Raw genomic sequence first — 18,578 nt, 5'->3', positions numbered from 1 at the left:
TGTCACTCATTTGTTGTTGTTGTTGTTGCACAAGTTTGCCATCTCCATCATCACTGCTGTTCATAATCTGATGCCGTGATGATGATGATGATGACGATGACTGGTGTTGATGCATTTCATCAACATCATCGTCTATAATGGCAACGTTGTCATCATCATCATCATGGTTCCCATTAGGTTGCATGTTGCTCCCCCCTTCCTCCTGTAAATCATATTCTTTCAACATTTCGCACATGATGTGCAGATACAACAACGGATAATCATCATGTGTTAGTGTTGTTGTTAAATGCTCATCTTCCTCTTCAATGCCATTGAAATCTTTAATCTGTATCTCTTGGGTCTTTACATTCACCAGCTGTGGTGGAGGGGCAGCAGGTTCAGTGATGTTGCTGACTGTATGGCTGATTAATTTTGGAGTTTCAGCATAAATTATTGCATTTTTCTCTTTATGTTCCACATGGACGTTGGTTGGCTGCTGATGACTTGAATTGTTGCCCTCATCATCAGGCGCAACCACATCAGCAGTCTGATCTTCTTCAGAATTATCATTATCTGTATACTCCTCTTCGTCGTAATAAGAATTGTCTTCAGGATATTTTTTGTGATTATGGAAAATAGGTTTTTTTTTTCATTGTGTGGGTGAGGATTTTTATGAAGAATGCTCATGTGTATGAGTGTGTGTGTGTGGGATATGGAAAACACATTCCATCATCATTAAGGTAAGTTATTTATGATGGAGAGAAGAAATGTTTTCACAAAAGAAAACCATGGGCATTGTGGATGTAGTTGTGTTTTTGTTGTGATGGTATTGTGGTGATAGTAATCATGATGCGGATGAGATTATTGTGATGATGAAAACAAAAGAAACAGAAAAAATGGAATACCATAATGAATTAATGATGTCAGTTCAGCAGGTGGCAAACAGACACAAAATAACACATACACAGACATGGAAAATGTAACAATTCACAAATTACTATTTTGTCAAGATGTACAACAATTATTTCTAGTACTCTCCAGAAAGACACACACAAAAAGAATAAATGTGGGAAACAAAACAGAATGATAGAAGTAAGTGGTAGTACTTTTAACAAACAAATCTCAAAACGGAAAACGGAAATGTTTACATTTATAAGTAGCACAAATGGGTGTTGAGTAAAGAGAGGACGGACACACACAAAAACAACAACGATAGGAAATTTAAGTATATTTCGGTTGGTAGTTAAAAATTGATGTTTCGAGTTAGATAAGGTTTAAGAGAAAGAAGCTTAGTATAATATTTATAGAAGTAGTAAGGAGATATAGAAGTGGTATGTAAATACCAAAACTTTTTGTGAGGGAGCTGCGGGAAGGAGTGGACCTATAAGCACCACCTTCGAATTTCATCTAATATTCGAAGAAATATTACAATATCCAAAAACCACTACACATGGTGTCATAGGCGTTTCTTACAACTTTCGGGCTATTGTCTTAAGCTGTATGGACTTGCCCCTGAAAAAATTTTACTGTCGTAATTGAGGCAGCGAATGCAAGTTGCTTCAACAAAAACTAAACTGATTCGAGAGCAGGTCTTAAAGTGAATTTATCTAAAATTTTGTGTTAGAGGTACCAGAAGGAGTGGACAAATATAGTCCATTTTCGAACCTGATCTATATCTGGTAGATATACACGGTGCGCCTTAACTAATTTTAAATGGAAGGTGCTTACACCTGGAAAGTTTTTGCAGATTCTGAAACTACAATGCTCATATATGAGAAATATCAAGAAACAAAAAAAAAATCGCAGGACGGATTTTCAAATAAATCGCGATTTAAGTTCACATTTTTAGGGGTTTTTTAGGTTTTTACGATTTGGCTTGGAAAGCGCGTGTCCTATGTAAATGGGCCTAAAGAAAATGTTGTAGCTGTGAAAATTCTCCACAAGATTGAACTTTATGATAATTTCGTAGGTTTTACCGTTTTTGAGATATAGAAGTTCAAATTGAGACAATGCACTGGCTGTATGTTAATGTTAACTTAAATCGCGATTTATTTGAAAATCCCTCCGGCAATTTTTTTTTGTTTCTTGATATTTCTCATCTATGAGGTGTAAGGTGTGTAAGCACCTTCCATTTAAATTTGGTTAAGGCACACCGTGTACATTAGGATGTGTAAAGTATGGACCAAATCGGTCATTCCCATCAAGAGTTATCGTGCGCACAGTTTGTCCGAACGTTTTTGAACTTTTGTGGGGGAGGTACCTGAAGGAGTGGACCGATATGGCTTATCTTCGAACTTAAACTAAGTTTGCACAAAATATTACGAAGGCCACATTTTGGACCGAATCGGTAGATCCGTTCGAGAGTTATCTTGTGCTCCAACCATTACACACGGTGTCATAGGGGTTTTTTGTACCTTTCAGGCTATTTTCTCAAGAAGTATGGACTTGCCCTGATGAAGCTTATACCGTCGTATTGGGGCAATTCAGTACAAGTTACTACAACAAAAATCAAAGCGATTCGAGAGCAGGTCCTAAACTGAACTTTTCCGAAATTTTGTGTGGGAGGTACCCGAAGGAGTGGACCAATTGAGTCCATATTGGGACATCATCTAAGTCTGGTAGAAATTTCACGATATGCAAAGTATGGACCAAATCGGTTAATTCCTTCAAGAGTTATCGTGCGCACAAATTTTCCGAACATTTCCGAACGTTTGTGGGGGAGTTACAGGAGGGAGTAGACCGATATAACCCATCTTCGAACTAATACTAAGTTTGGACAAAATATTACGAAAACCAAAGTTTGAACCGAATTGGTTGATCCGTTCGAGAGTTATCGTGCATTCCAGCCAGACAGACAGACAGAGGGACGGACATGGCTAAACCAACTCCAAATTGTCTGAAACACATTTCGTCCACACATACTTGGGTTCTTAAACCTTTATTTCGATGAGGCGTTAACATAAATGCTGAGGGTATAATTATTAGGGTGCTTATATAGAAATAGCAGCAATTTCGATGTTTAAGTTTCAACATTATTTAGAATTTTGTATTTTTCTCAATTGCTTCTCTTTCGAGTTGAGCTTTTATGACCTAAGAAGTTTATTGAACTATTATGAGTTTACCGAAGTGCGACACATCAACCATTATGCTAAGTTTCACGGACGGTTAGGTCGGATCATCAGGCATATTAGGCGTTATTTTTAGTGGGTGGACGAAAGCTAAGCTTGGTTATTACCTACCATCCATACGCAAATCATTCGATAATTTTTTATACGTATTCAAGATAGTTTTCATCCTCCAAATTTTTACCTATAATCGCTTGATAACTCATCATTAGTATTTGTCCTTTTATGTCTGAAAATTGATAATTAAATTTGTATTTGTCGTGTTCCAGTTTTGTTGAGAATTTCCAAAATATCGCTTTATTCAATCTTCTCAAAATATATTTCGCCTATTACCTAGTTGCAGAATATTTACTTAATTCGGTAGTCTGGTTTATGAGAATTTAAGTAGTCCGCCCAAAAGTATGCTTATCAGTAAACGTTTCTCATGCAACTTTTTAAAGTAAAGGATAGAAGTGAAGTACTTCCCATATGGTAATTTGTACGTGGGTAATATATTCAGGATTAGGATGTATAATCTAAAAAAAAACGTCGACAAAAATGTTATGTCGCAGTATTTATTAGCTTTCGGCATTTTTGTAAGGAATTTTGAAAATCTCGTTTCATTTAATTTTTTCACAACAGTATACCCATTTCCTGGTTTCAGAATGTTTTCTTAAATTTGTAACCAGTGTTTATTAAATCTGAAATATTCCTCCTAAAAGTATGCTAATTCCTATAGGTTTTGAAATAAAACTTCTTCAGCACTATTGTTAACATTTAAAAGTAGATGGCGATATCATTAAAAATAAATTTCCACTAAAATCGGAGAAGGGATAAAGGGAATTTTTTTTAAATAAAAAAAATTATCCGAATTTTTTAGATTATTAAAGGTTGTAAATATCGGCTACGTAAAATGTGAAACTGAAAACACCATTAAACGGCACTCCCAGAGAACTTTGTTCTAGCACACATTGTGCACTGTGTTATACCGAATAATTGTTCTCAGCTGATGACATGGTTTTATCGTATTCAAAAAAGGTTTCAAACAAATTTCAAAAACTCTACTAGAAGAAAAATAATTTAAAAAAGGTGATATGCTGATCGTTATTTTTTACTTCTACTCTTTCAAAGATTACGCGGGCTATGTCTTGCTGTGAGAGTACATAGATTAATTTTCTGTTTTCGAGGACATATATTCGGTTATAGCCACCTAAAAGACTAAGGTCTTTCTATCGCATAATGACGTATTATACATACATTGTGATATACATTTCAATATCACAGATCTATATGAAAGATTTGTAACCTCCAAGGGCGAATTATCAGCCAATCGTCATTAAAACAAGTAAGAAAGTATCAGTCAGCTGAGCCGACAGAGATATACCCTCAGCCTGTGCAAATTGAAACACTTTTTTTCACAAAAAAACTTATGTATTTAGGGGGTTTCAAAATTTTGGTCGTATGAACCGACAAAAATGTTGATTATGATTAAAGTTCACAAATTTTGAGGAAAAGGTACTTAAAGGAATGGACCGACATAGACCATGGGGGTGCCATAGGGAGTTTTTACACCCTACGGGCTGTTTTCTCAAGAAGAGGACTTGTCCCTGAAACAACTTTTACCATCGTGATTAAGGCAGCGAAGGTAAGTTGCTTCAACAAAAATCAAAGTGATTCAATAGCAGGTCTTAAAGTGAACTTATATAAAATCTTGTGTGGTAGGTACGGAATGGAGTGGACAAATATAGTCCATATTTGAATCTGATCTATATCTGGTAGACATTATGAGAATGTGTAAGGTATGGTCCAAATCGGTCACTCCCATCAAGAGTTATCGTGCGCACAATTTTTTCGAATATTTTTGTGGGGTAGGTACCTGAAGGAGTGGACCGATTGACTTATATACGAACTTAAACTATGTTTGGAAACAATATTACGAAGGCCAAATTTTGGCCGGAAATGGCATTCCCGTTCGAGAATTATCTTGCGCTTCCACCCACACATATGGTGTCATATGGTTTGTTTTTCAACTTTCAGGCTATTTTTTCAGGTAGTATGGACTTGCCCCTGAGGAAACTTGTACCTTCGTATAGGGGACAGTGAATACAAGATTTTACAACAAAAACCATGGCGATTCGAGAGCAGGTCCTAAACTGAACTTTTCCGAAATTTTATGTGGGAGGTACTCAAAGGAGTTTACCGATTGAGTCCATATTGGAACCTCATCTAAGTCTGGTAGAAATTTCATAATGTGCAAAGTATGGACCAACTCGGTAACTCCCTTCAAGAGTTATCGTACGCACAAATTTTCCGAACATTTTCGAACTTTTGTGGGGGAGGTACCTGAAGGAGTGGATTGATATAATCCATCTTTAAACTTGAACTAAGTTTGGACAAAATATTACGAAGGCCAAATTTTGGACCGAATCGGCAGATCCGTTTGAGAGTTATCTTGCGCTCCAACCACTACTCACGGTGTCATAGGGTTTTTTGTAACTTTCAGGCTATTTTTCCAGGAAGTATGGACTTGCCCCTAATGAAACTTATAGCGTCGTATAGAGGACAGCGAATACAACTTGCGTAAACAAAAATCAAAGCGATTCGAGACCAGGTCCTAAACTGAACTTTTCCGAAATTTTGTGTGGGAGGTACCCGAAGGAGTGGACCGATTGAGTCTATATTGGAACCTCATCTAAGTTTGGTAGAAATTACACGATGTGCAAAGTATGGACCAAATCGGTTATTCCCTGCAAGAGTTATCGTGCGCACAAGTTTTGCGACCATTTTTGAACATTTGTGTGGGAGGTACCTGAAGGAGTGGACCTATATGGCCCATCTTCGAACTTAAATCGAATATGGACAAAATATTTCGATACCCAAAATTTGAACCGAATCGATTGATCCGTTCGAGAGTTATCGTGCGCACCAGCCAGCCAGACAGACCGACTGACAGACAGACAGACAGACGGACGGACATTGCTAGATCTACTCAAAATTGTCTGAAACGGATATCGTACAAACATACTTGGGGTCTAAAACCATTATTTCGATGAGGCACATTTTTGGTCGTATCAAAGTGTAAATACCCTCTTTAGCCTAAAGGCTGAGGGTATAAATATGAAGTAGCCTACCTGAGGCAATATTTGTCACAGACAATAATTGCTACGCTTAAATTGGATGAACCCCAGCTTGGGCGCCAGTTTTCTTACTTTAGAATTTAGTTCAAGTACGTATTATATTCGCCGCAAAATAAGCCACTGTACTACAAAAATTATCCAGACTAGGTCCTGCGCTGGGCATAGACGAATTAGTTACAGCCAAAAAGGCGTTTCAATATAACTCTTTAGAAGGTAGACGCAAAAAGCCAAGTCCAAAACGTCGATGGAACGTGCACACAGTTACCTCAATTTGAGCAAAAAAAAATCGAACCTCTACACTGCAAGGTAATAGAGGTCCGAAATAAGTAAGTGAGTAAGAAAACCCAAGCCCTTGGGAATCAATTCTATATTTGGTTTCGAGGACAGATGTTCCGTTATAGCCAACGAAGTGATTAAGGCCTTTCGGGCGCATTATGGCGAGTAGACGACATTAGAGTTGGGCAATCTAGTTCCTGGAACGGATCGATCTTTCCAGTACCTTTTCCCAAAAGGAACTAGTTCCTTAATATAGTTCCATAGTTCCAAATAGTTCCGAGAGCGATAAAGTTCAATGAATCTTTCCCTTTTATTGTTCTTTTTATTTCCTTCGTTCCAAATAGTTCCGAGAGTCAAGTAGTTGAACGAATCTCATTTTTTCATCTTTTGGTGGATGAATTGAAATAAAAATAAATAAATTGAAGCGATGTACAGAGGAGTGATTTACGTTTTTTTTAACAATGTGGCCGCGCCTGAATGATTAAGGAAACGAACGTGAATCGAACGAATCGAAGTGAGTGTGGAATCAAATGAAGAAAATTAATTATACAAATGAAAGGAATTATATGCACGGCTGGAACTTTATAAATGCAAGAGTCGGACATAGTTCCAATAGTTCCTTGTCCGGAATAGTGCCTTGGAACTAGTTCGTTCCGGAACTACACAACTCTATTCAATATTACGAATATTTGTAAACGATTTTTTACCTTCTAAGACAAATTATTAGTCAGTCGTCATTTAAGCAGCAAGTTACCTACAACAAAATTTGTTACAAACCATTATTCCCCTTTTTAAATTTAACGAATCCCTGCTCGGGCGCCAGTTTTGTAACTTTAGAATTTTGTAAATTTAGGCACAACTTTCGATGTAAAATGCTTGGAAAATTTCGGTCACATTCGACTTTAAACCTTTTTTCTTATTGTATTATTTTTAATTTCAGTTAAATATTACTAAAAAGGATATTTCCTTAATTTTTTCTCTACCTTTCTCTCTTAATTTGTAATACCATCCAACATTATAGTCGTATCTTATATCAAATTTCTAGCTATCATAGCCCTGTTGACCTATATTTAGCAATTTGAAACCTTTTAATTAATTAATTAAGAAGTTGGTTTTTTTCAACTCACACAAAATAAATAATATTACAAAACTTTTGTTGTTGACTAAAATAATTAAAATAAAATAACAATAATAAAACAATGAGAGAGCATTTTCATGTAAAATATTCAAGAAGGGAAAGTTACAACAGTTTTGTCAACGAGGACAAAAGGGAGGAATATTAACGAAGTAGAATATAAAATAATTTACCAACACCACAGAAAAAATATAATAAAAAACAAAAAGAGAGAACTAAAAAATAGACAACAAATTTCAAATAACAGAAAACAACATTACACAAACGAATTTAAACTACAAACCAACAGAAAAAAAACACAAAATAGTATTTTGCAAAGTTTTTTTTTTTTGGAAATGTTTGCTAAATTTTTTATGTGATTGTCAGTTGAGAAAAGTACGTGACAATCCCAAAATGCTGTTATTATTCAACTGCAATGCCAATTTATTTTTGTAGTTTTTTTTGTTGTTGTCTTAGTTTGGAAATAATAATAAATAAAATGGCATTTCCACCACCACCAACAACAGAAAAACAAAGGTAAAGTTTTTGCTTTGCATACCCTCTAAAATACCAGCCCCTGCAGCATGCTGAGGTAGATTGACATCAGGGAATGACTCTGGCGAAGATGTGGTTAAATTAAAGTTCATCTTTGGTTTACTTGTGGTGGTTGTTTTATATGTGGCTGTATAGAAGGTGATAATGTAAAACAAATCAAATGAAATTTTTAACAAAAAGAAAAAAAAAATTAAAAAAGAAATAATAATTTTGACTTTCATTGGTGGATTTTTTCTTTCCTTCATATTAATTCATACTACAAATTGATTTACATTAGTCAATTTTTATTCCGTTTAGACTCAGTTTTGCGGTAAGAGAGCTTGTATTTTTTCCGCAAACTGAAAATGTTGTTCATTTAAATTGTCCAATGTAAATCACTACTATGAAACTTTTTTGTGTGGATGTTTGTACTTACGATCTTCAACACACATCAGCCTATCTTCCATAAGCTTTAGGCCTGTAGGACAGGCACATGAGATGCGTGGACTGCGTTCATTAATTCGCGGCGCCGGCAGACATAGATGTGAACAATGACCATTGACAGCTTGACAGTGATTGACGCCATCGGGTTGACGATATGGATGATAGACATGAATTACCATTGGATGTTGTAGCTGTAAAGGGAAAAAACAAAGTAAACGATTAGAATTTATAGGAATTCGATTAACTTAATAATCGTGGAAAAAGTTTTAGAAAGTTCACTATTATGGTGTACAAAGAAATTTGTACACCATAATAGTGATCAGATTAGAATTATTCCGCCCAAAAGTATGTTCATCAATATAAGTTTGTCAGGCAATTCAATCAATACTAGTTTATAAAATTGAAGTATAGATGGCGCTGAAATATGAAAAATAGTAAAGTTCGGACGGGCTGAATAACAAATTCCACTCCACCCTGAAATAATCTAAACTTAAATCAGCAATAGGCCGGTCTGTGTTAAAAAAAAACACGCCAACATAATTGACGCTGGGCTGATTTTTTTTTAAATCCAAGCCTATATGGCAGAGGATGGCTGATTTTTTTAAATCCGCGCCTGTATATAGCAGTGGCTGCGCTGAATTTTTTTACAAAATCCACGCCATTACTTAGCTGAAGCTGGGCTGAATTTTATTTTACAAAATCCACGCCTTACTAGCTGATGCTGAGCTGAATTTTTTTTAAATCCATGCCTACTCCATATTTATTTTAGGCAATTTTCCTTGCGTCAATTGTCAGTTTGTAGATAAGAGAAGGTACTGAGAGGCAAAGGGTTCCCATATACCTCACCTGTCTCTTCATCGAACTGACAATTGCCGCAAGGAAAATTGCCTAATGTAAATATGGACCCACATAGCTGAGGCTGGACTGAAAAGTTTGTTTACAAAACGGAAGCCTACATACATACCTGAGGCTGGGATGAAAAATTTGTTTAAAAAAAACACGCCTAAGTAGGTGAAGCTGGGCTGAAAAATTTGTTTAAAAAAACACGCCTAAGTAGGTGAAGCTGGGCTGAAAAATTTGTTTAAAAAAAACACGCCTAAGTAGGTGAAGCTGGGCTGAAAAATTTGTTTAAAAAAACACGCCTAAGTAGGTGAAGCTGGGCTGAAAAATTTGTTTAAAAAACCACGCCTACATTGGTGAAGTTGGGCTGAAAAATTAGTTTAAAAAACCCACGCCTGCATAGGTGAATTTGGGCTAAAAAATTATTTTACAAAACCCACGCCTACATAGGTGAATTTGGGCTAAAAAATTATTTTACAAAACCCACGCCTACATAGGTAAATCTTGTTTGAAAAAATTCTTTCAAAAATCCACGATTACATAGTTGAGGCTGGGCTGAAAAAATTCTTTCAAAAATCCACGATTACATAGTTAAGGCTGGTCTGAAAAATTTGTTTAAAAAACCCACGCCTACATAGCTGAGACTGGGCTGAAAAAATTGTTTAAAAAACCCACGCCTACATAGCTGAGACTGGGCTGAAAAAATTGTTTAAAAAACCCACGCCTACATAGCTGAGGCTGGGCTGAAAAAATTGTTTAAAAAACCCACGCCTACATAGCTGAGGCTGGGCTGAAAAAATTGTTTAAAATACCCACGCCAACATAGCTGAGGCTGGGCTGAAAAAATTGTTGTAAAAACCCACGCCTACATAGCTGAGGCTGGGCTGAAAAAAAATATTTAAAATACCCACGCCTACATAGCTGAGACTGGGCTGAAAAAATTGTTGAAAAAACCCACGCCTACATAGCTGAGACTGGGCTAAAAATTTTCTTTAAAAAACCCACGCCTACATAGCTGAGACTGGGCTGAAAAAATTGTTGAAAAAACCCACGCCTACATAGCTGAGACTGGGCTAAAAATTTTCTTTAAAAAACCCACGCCTACATAGCTGAGGCTGGACTGAAAAATTTGTTTAAAAAACCCACGCCTACGTAGCTGAGGCTGGACTGAAGAATTTGTTTAAAAACCCCACGCCTACATAGCTGAGGCTTGGATGAAAAATTTGTTAAAAAACCCCACGCCTACATAGCTGAGGCTGGGCTGAAAAATTTGTTTAAAAACCAACGCCTACATAGCTGAGACTGGGCTGAAAAAATTGTTTAAAAACCAACGCCTACATAGCTGAGGCTGGGCTGAAAAATTTGTTTAAAAAATCCTATAGAGGTGAAGTTGGGCTGAAAAAATTGTTTAAAAAACAACGCTTATAGAGGTAAACATGGGCTGAAAATTTTTTTTAAAAGATCCGCGCCTATAGAGTTGAAGTTGGGCTGAAAAAATTGTTTAAAAAATCCGCGCCTATAGAGGTGAATTTGGGCTGAAAAAATTGTTTAAAAAATCCGGGCCTATAGAGGTGAAGTTTGGTTCAAAAGTTTGTTTAAAAAACCCACGCGTACATATGTGAAGCTAAGGCTGAAAAATTTACTTAAAAAACCCACGCGTACATATGTGAAGCTAAGGCTGAAAAATTTGTTTAAAAAACCCACGCCTACATAGCTGAGGCTGGGCTGAAAAATTTGCTTAAAAAACCCACGCGTACATATGTGAAGCTAAGGCTGAAAAATTTGTTTAAAAAACCCACGCCTACATAGCTGAGGCTGGGCTGAAAAATTTGTTTAAAAAACCCACGCATACATAGCTGAGGCTGGGCTGAAAAATTTGTTTAAAAAACCCACGCCTACATAGCTGAGGCTGGGCTGAAAAATTTGTTTAAAAAACCCACGCCTACATAGCTGAGACTGGGCTGAAAAAATTGTTTAAAAAACCTACGCCTACATAGCTGAGGCTTGGCTGAAAAATTTGTTTAAAAAACCCACGCCTACATAGATGAGGCTGGGCTGAGAAATTTGTTTAAAAAATACACGCCTACATAGCTGAGGCAGGCCTGAAACATTTGTTTAAAAAATCCTATAGAGGTGAAGTTGGGCTGAAAAAATTGTTTAAAAAAACCACGCTTATAGAGGTAAACTTGGGCTGAAAATTTTTTAAAAGATCCGCGCCTATAGATGTGAAGTTGGGCTGAAAAAATTGTTTAAAAAATCCGCGCCTATAGAGGTGAAGTTGGGCTGAAAAAATTGTTTAAAAAATCCGCGCCTATAGAGGTGAAGTTTGGTTCAAAAGTTTGTTTAAAAAACCCACGCGTACATATGTGAAGCTAAGGCTGAAAAATTTGCTTAAAAAACCGTGCCTACATAGCTGAGGCTGGGCTGAAAAAATTGCTTAAAAATTCACTCCCACATCGGTGAAGCTGGGCTGAAAAATTTGTTTAAAAACCCACGCCTACATCGGTGAAGCTGGGCTGAAAAATTTGTTTAAAAACCCACGCCTACATAGCTGAGGCTGGGCTAAAAAATTTCTTTAAAAAAACCCACGCCTACATAGCTGAGGCTGGGCTGAAAAATTTGTTTAAAAAACCCACGCCTACATAGCTGAGGCTGGGCTGAAAATTTTGTTTAAAAAAACCCACGCCTACATAGCTTAGGCTGGGCTGAAAAATTTGTATAAAAAACACACGCCTACATAAGTAAAGTTGGGCTGAAAAATTTGTATAAAAAACACACGCCTACATAAGTAAAGTTGGGCTGAAAAATTTGTTTAAAAAACCCACGCCTACATAGCTGAGGCTGGGCTGAAAAAATTGTTTAAAAAATTCACGCTTACATGTCTAAGGCATGTCTCAAAAATTTCCTTAAAAACCCAAGCCTGCATAGGTGAAGCTGGGCTGAAATTTTTATTTAAAAATCCACGCCTACATAGGTGAAGCTGGGCTGAATAAAATAGGGTTTGCGGGTCTTATGTAACCACACTTTTACTTCGTGTAGAAAATGAGATAACGCTGACCTAATAAGTCATGAATTTGATGTCAGAATTTGAAAGGAGAATATCTGTAGGCCAATAGGTCCGTCAATCTAACATCCTGCATCCTTCCCAATGAAACATCTAAAAGATATTTAATTTTAAGGTCAAATATTATTTCTTCGCTCAACCAAGCCATGCAAAAATACAAAATATTCTCCTTTGTAGGAAAAACCACAAAAACAAAAGCCTTTAAATAAATGACATTTGCTCGAATGCGTACATACATCTATACAAGTATGTGCTTGTAATTCACATTGTTTTTCTTATCTCACCACCAATTCCATCATTTGCCACTTTCTACTTTCTTCTTGGGTTTAAATCAAATTATAATATTTCATGCCCATCCATGCTCAAACCTACTTCCCGGCAAGAAAGAAAAGAAGAATAAACGCATCACCGCATTCCGACAAATTTGTTGCATTTCCTTGAAATGCTGAAGTTGGCTGTGATGTTCTGCGATGTGTTGTTTGGTAGTTAAAATGACAGTATAGCAAAAATGGGTAGTGTGTCAGTGGAACTGCTTGAAACGGATTTACATCTGCCATAGTTACCCGGTCCCCGGTTTCAACTAGTGTTGGATGGTTTGGCATGATGCCTTAGTTTTTTCCTTTTTATTCTACCGAGTATTTATGCACGACGTTTGCCTGTCTTACAACCCAGCGAAGCAGTTGCATACGCTTCTGGTGTTGCGTGGCTGGTTATTACATAATTTATGTGCGTATGGAAATCCTTGATGGTACTTGGCGTGCACACCTCACGCTTGTGTGTGTGTGGGAATTATTGTGTGTTCATATGCCAGAATAAATTCATGTATGTATGTATGTATGCGAAAGTTTCCATGAATATAAGAGAAAACTGTGTTTTATCCAATCTGCTGTCAGAATATCTTTCATAATTTACATGATTTATACACGCATTCACACACGAGCTGTAGCATAAAATATTCCCTACCACAAGTAAGTTTTGTGACTTTTCAATATCAGAGTAACGAAATGCACGTGCAAAGTTATACACATGCTCTCACACCCAACACACAGATATACCTACATATACAGCTGCATGTATTCCCCAAAGAATACCTTGGAAAAAAGGGAAAATCATGAATTATATTTGTAGCGGTAATGTTGTTGAGGATACCCAGCAGCAGCAACAACAACAAGAATGGAAATTAAAAAGGCAAAAAACACAACACCAACAATGGCCACAGTTTTCACACTAAAAATATAGTGGCTTTTAATTTTCCGGCCAACATAACTGTTGTCCAGTTGCAAAAGACAGAGTTACAAGGCGTCATGGTGTGTCATCACTACATATACATACATATGTATATACACATGAATATGCTTCACTTCATGTTGGAAATTTATTAACACCCTCATGGTATTTCAACACCATAAGGTGTGGTACAAAAAGAAGAACAACAACAATTGTGGCAAAAATTAAGTAAATAATGCATAACAATGCGGTAATTATGTAGACTTGCAAAATAACTATGATAGGGAAGAATAAATATTAAAGTTCCTTACACCTATTTAAAACAAATATGGCAGAATGGTTTATTGGAGTTTTACTTGCATATCAAAGACTGCAGGTTGATTTTATTTTTGATCAATGGTGACATTTTACTGCCACTGATCAGACTACTTATGGAGACTCTTCACAAGAAAGACATACTACGGAAATCTAGTCTACAGTACAATTTAAGTTGTTTGTAACTTAATTCTTTCTATCCACGTTTAAGTTTTTTAAATCACGTTTAATTATTTTTTAACTAATTAAATTAACTTAATTTTTTTAAATTCTTTAAAAAAATCTACGTTAATTTTTTTTAAAAATCCGCATTTAATTTTTTTAATTGTTAAAAATCAACTTTGATGTTTTTTAAAAAACAAAGGTTGAAAATTTTTGATGATTCTTTAAAAAATCCATATTTGAAATATGTATGTTAAAAATTCTTTAAAAATCCATGTATAAAATTTGTTAAAGATTCTTTAAAAAATACACGCTCAATTTTTTTTTTAATTTTTTAAAAAAGACAAACTTATTTTGTTTCTAAATTCTTCAAAATATACACGTTTAAATTTTTACAGATTTTTAAAAAAATACTCGTTTACATTTTTTTTTTTTGAAACAGCCGAGCGTGACTCAATTTTTTTTTAATCTAATTTTTCTAAAGTTTACAATTTTTTCAAATACCCACGTTCAATTTTTTTTCTTTAACTAATTTTTTTTAATACTTTAACCATTGAAATTAGTGACATTTTTTAAAATTCTAAAAAATAAAAAAATAATTTCTTTCTTCATTTTGTAAAAAATATAAAAATCGATTTTTGAATTCTGTAAAAAAAATTTATTTTTTTAAAAAATCAAAATCCACGTTTAATTTTGTTTAATTCACGCTTAATTTTTTAATCCATATTTTTTTTAAAATCCACGTTTATTTTTTAAATATCCATGTTATTTTTTTTAAATATCCATGTTTATTTTGTAATTTTTAAAAAATCCACGTTTAAATTTTTTAAAAATTCTTTAAAAAATCCAAGTTTAAATTTATTTAGAAATTCTTTAAAAAATCGAAGTTTAAATTATCTTACAAAATGAATTTTTTAAATTCATTACAAAATTTAAATTTTAAAACTGTTTATTTTTTAATTTAGTTCTGTTTAATCCACGTTTAACTTTTTTATTTCACGTTTTATTCTTTTTTAACTAATTAAATTAATATAATTTATTTTTTTTTTCAATTCTTTAAAAATTCCTTAAAAGTCCAAGTGTATTTTTTAATTCTTAAAAAAACACTTTTAAATTTTTTAAAAATTCAAGCTTACATTTTTTAAGATTCTTACAAAAATCCATGTTTAAAATTTGTTAAAGATTCTCTAAAAAATACACGCTAAATTTTTTAAGTTCTTTCTAAAAAATCCATGTTTAAAATTTTTTAAAGATTCTTTAAAAAAAACACTTAATTTTCTAATTTTTTTAAATTCTTTATTAAACGTGGATTAAGTTTAATTTATTTTAATTCACGTTCATGTTTTTAATCCACGTTTAATTTTTTTAAATCCATGTTTATTTTTTTAAATATCCATGTTTATGTTTTTAAATATCTGTGTTTATTTTATTAAATATCCATGTTTATTTTATATTTTATATATAATAAAAACTATACGTTTAAATTTTTTAAAAATTCTTTTAAAATCCACGTTTAAATTTTTTAAAAATTCTTTAAAAAAACACGTTTATATTATTTGTAAATTCTTTAAAAATCCAAGTTTTAATTTTTTTAGAAATTCTTTAAAACATCCAAGTTTAAAATGTCTTACATATTTAATTTTAAACAAAATTACAAAATATAAATTTTGAAAATTATTATTTTTGTTTTAATTTAATTCTGTTTAAATCAGGTTTTTTTTTTTAATTCACGTTTATCTCTTTTTTAACTAATTAATTGAATTTTTTTTACAAATTTTTTTAAAAAATGTACGATCAAATGTTTTAAAAATGACTTAAAACCCCCAAGTATAATTTTTTTAGTTCTTATAAATCCCCTAAAAAATCCATGTTTAATTTTTGTCTAAATTCTTTAAAAAGTCCACGTTAATTTTTTCTAAATGCTTTAAAAAATCCACTTTTAATTTTTATAAAAAAATGTTTTAAAAAATCCACTTTTAATTTTTATAAAAAAATTCTTTAAAAATCCATGTTTAGTTTTTATAAAAAAATTCTTTAAAAATTCCGTGTTTAATTTTTATAAACAATCCACGTTTACTTTGTTTAAAACTCTTCAAAAAATACACGTATAGTTTTGTTTTAAATAAAACAAAACACGTTTATTGTTTTTAAAAAATCATTAAAAATCCACTTTTAATTTTTTTTTAAATTCACGTTTTTTAAAAATACACTTTTAAAGAATACACGTTAAAATTTTTCTAAATTCTTTAAAAAATCATAGTTTAAATTTTTCATAAATTCTTTAAAAAATCCACGTTAATTTTTTTCTAAATTCATTAAAAAATCTAAAACGATGATTCAAAAATTTATTTAATTTATTTATTATTCAAAAATTCTTTTAATAATACAATTTATTTTTTTAAATCCTTTAAAAAACGCTACTTTAAATTTTTCATAAATTCTCTAAAAAAATCACGTTCACATAAATTCCTCAAAAAATCCACGTTTATTATTTTCTAAATTCTTTAAAAAAATCCTCGTTTTAATTTTTTATAAATTCTTTAAAAAATCTACGATAAATTTTTGTCTAAACTCTTTAAAAAATCCACGTTAAATTTTTATAAAAAACCTTTAAATAATCCATGTTTAATTTTTATAAAAAATTCTTTAAAATGTCTAAGTATAACTTTTATAAAAAATTTTAAAAAATCAGGTTTTAAATTTTATAAAAAATGCTTTAAAAAAAATACACGTTTAATTTTTATAAAAGAATTCTATAAAAAAATCCACGTTTAATTTTTATAAAAGAATTCTTTAAAAAAATCCATGTTTTATTTTTTAAAAGAATTGTTTAAAAAATCTACGTTTAATTTTTATAAAAGAATTCTTCAAAAAATCCACGTTTAATTTTTATTAAAAAATCCACGTAAAATTAAAAAAAAAAATCTTTAAAAAATCCACGTAAAATTAAAAAAAAAAATCTTTAAAAAATCCACGTCAAATTAAAAAAAAATCTTAAAAAAAATCCACGTTTAATTTTTTAAAACTCTTCAAAAAATACACGTAGAGTTTTGTTTCAAATAAAAAAAAAACGTTTATTGTCTTTTAAAAATCATTAAAAATCCATTTATAATTTTTTTAAATTTGTTTTTTTTTTTAAATCCACGTTTATTTTTTTAAATTTTTTAAATACCACGTTTAAATTCTTTAAAAATCCAAGTTAATATCTTTTTAGACTTTTTTAAAAATTCTTTAAAATCCACGTTTTAAAATTCTATAAAAAATGCACGTCCCTTTAAAGTAAAAAATCCACGTTTAATTTTGTTTAAATTTTATGACCCGACCCAACCTAATATTGTATTCCATTTTATTTTTCAAAACATTATAATTTGATTTGGCGTCTCGTTTATAGCTATCAGCAGTCGGCGGCTCTTTACAAAGGGCAATCTGATATGACGATGTGTGTGTGTGCGACGCGATGAAACAAATTAGAAGTAATTAGAGGGGAGAATTAACGCAACGCTGATAAGCAGTCTGGCACATTTTCTATGATAAGAACATTTATTTCTGTCAGCGATTTTCAACAATCCACAGCAACAAAACTGAGGGGACCGGGTGAATTAATGGGAATAATACATAAGTAGGCTGAATTATTCTCAGACGGCATATTTTTAATGATCATAACAAGTCACGTTTTTCACGATTGTGAAATTTTTTAATGTTCATGCTGAGCAAAATATTTGAAAATTTGCGTATGTTTTTTTGTTAAATAGAGATTTTGATTTTTTGAGTTTTTGAAATTTCAATTGGCCTTCAAGTCATATATTTTCAATTCACGAGACCACAGCACATTACTGTGTTCACTTTCCCTTTCACTCACTGCATTTAACGTAACACGTTTGAATGTCTACCATACATAATGCGTAATTCGGTACTCACCATATGCAGTGCTGTAATGGGTCGAACACCTTCACCATTGAATTTGTTGGCTTTGAAAACGGTCTGTTTATCCCAATCTGTCCAATAGATGCTATCCTCAAATGTGGTTATAGAGAATGGATGACGTAAGTATTCCGTTGAATATAAAATCTGACGCCGTTGTGAGCCATCATAATTGGCCGAAGAGATGATGTTCAATTTACCATCGACCCAGTAAATGCGTCTTCGCACCAAATCCAAAGTAATGCCATTTGGCCATTTAACATCATAGTTGATGATTGTGGTGCGATGTGAGCCATCCATGCCGGCACGTTCAATGCGTGGGGAGGCACCCCAATCGGACCAATACATCCATCTACAAAAGAAAGAAAATGAAAAGAAGGAGAAAAAAGGAAAAAATTAAATATCTCGAACATAAGACATGGTGCAAAAAACCGACAGCTTTAAAGTATTTACTGGCAGCA

General features: G+C 32.9%; 1 protein-coding gene across 30 annotated transcripts in view; it reads right to left on the bottom strand.

Moving 5' to 3' along the window:
- Positions 1 to 18,578, bottom strand: part of LOC141401375 (low-density lipoprotein receptor-like) — a 652,355-nt gene that overhangs the window by 53,399 nt on the left and 580,378 nt on the right. For 16 of the 30 annotated variants that reach the window (XM_073981587.1, XM_073981625.1, XM_073981578.1 and 13 more), the window contains 3 exons: positions 18,115 to 18,469; positions 8,581 to 8,779; positions 8,170 to 8,292 (listed from right to left, as the gene is read on the bottom strand). In XM_073981587.1, coding sequence (XP_073837688.1) covers positions 8,170 to 8,292; positions 8,581 to 8,779; positions 18,115 to 18,469 — 677 coding nt within the window. The remainder of the gene's footprint in view (positions 1 to 8,169; positions 8,293 to 8,580; positions 8,780 to 18,114; positions 18,470 to 18,578) is intronic. The other 14 variants (XM_073981680.1, XM_073981657.1, XM_073981660.1 and 11 more) reach the window with 1 other exon arrangement.

The sequence above is a fragment of the Musca autumnalis genome, unplaced genomic scaffold (assembly GCF_047663935.1).
Source record: "Musca autumnalis isolate F117 unplaced genomic scaffold, ASM4766393v1 scaffold_1, whole genome shotgun sequence".
NCBI lineage: Eukaryota > Metazoa > Arthropoda > Insecta > Diptera > Muscidae > Musca > Musca autumnalis.
This window is presented reverse-complemented; position numbering and strand designations above follow the sequence as displayed.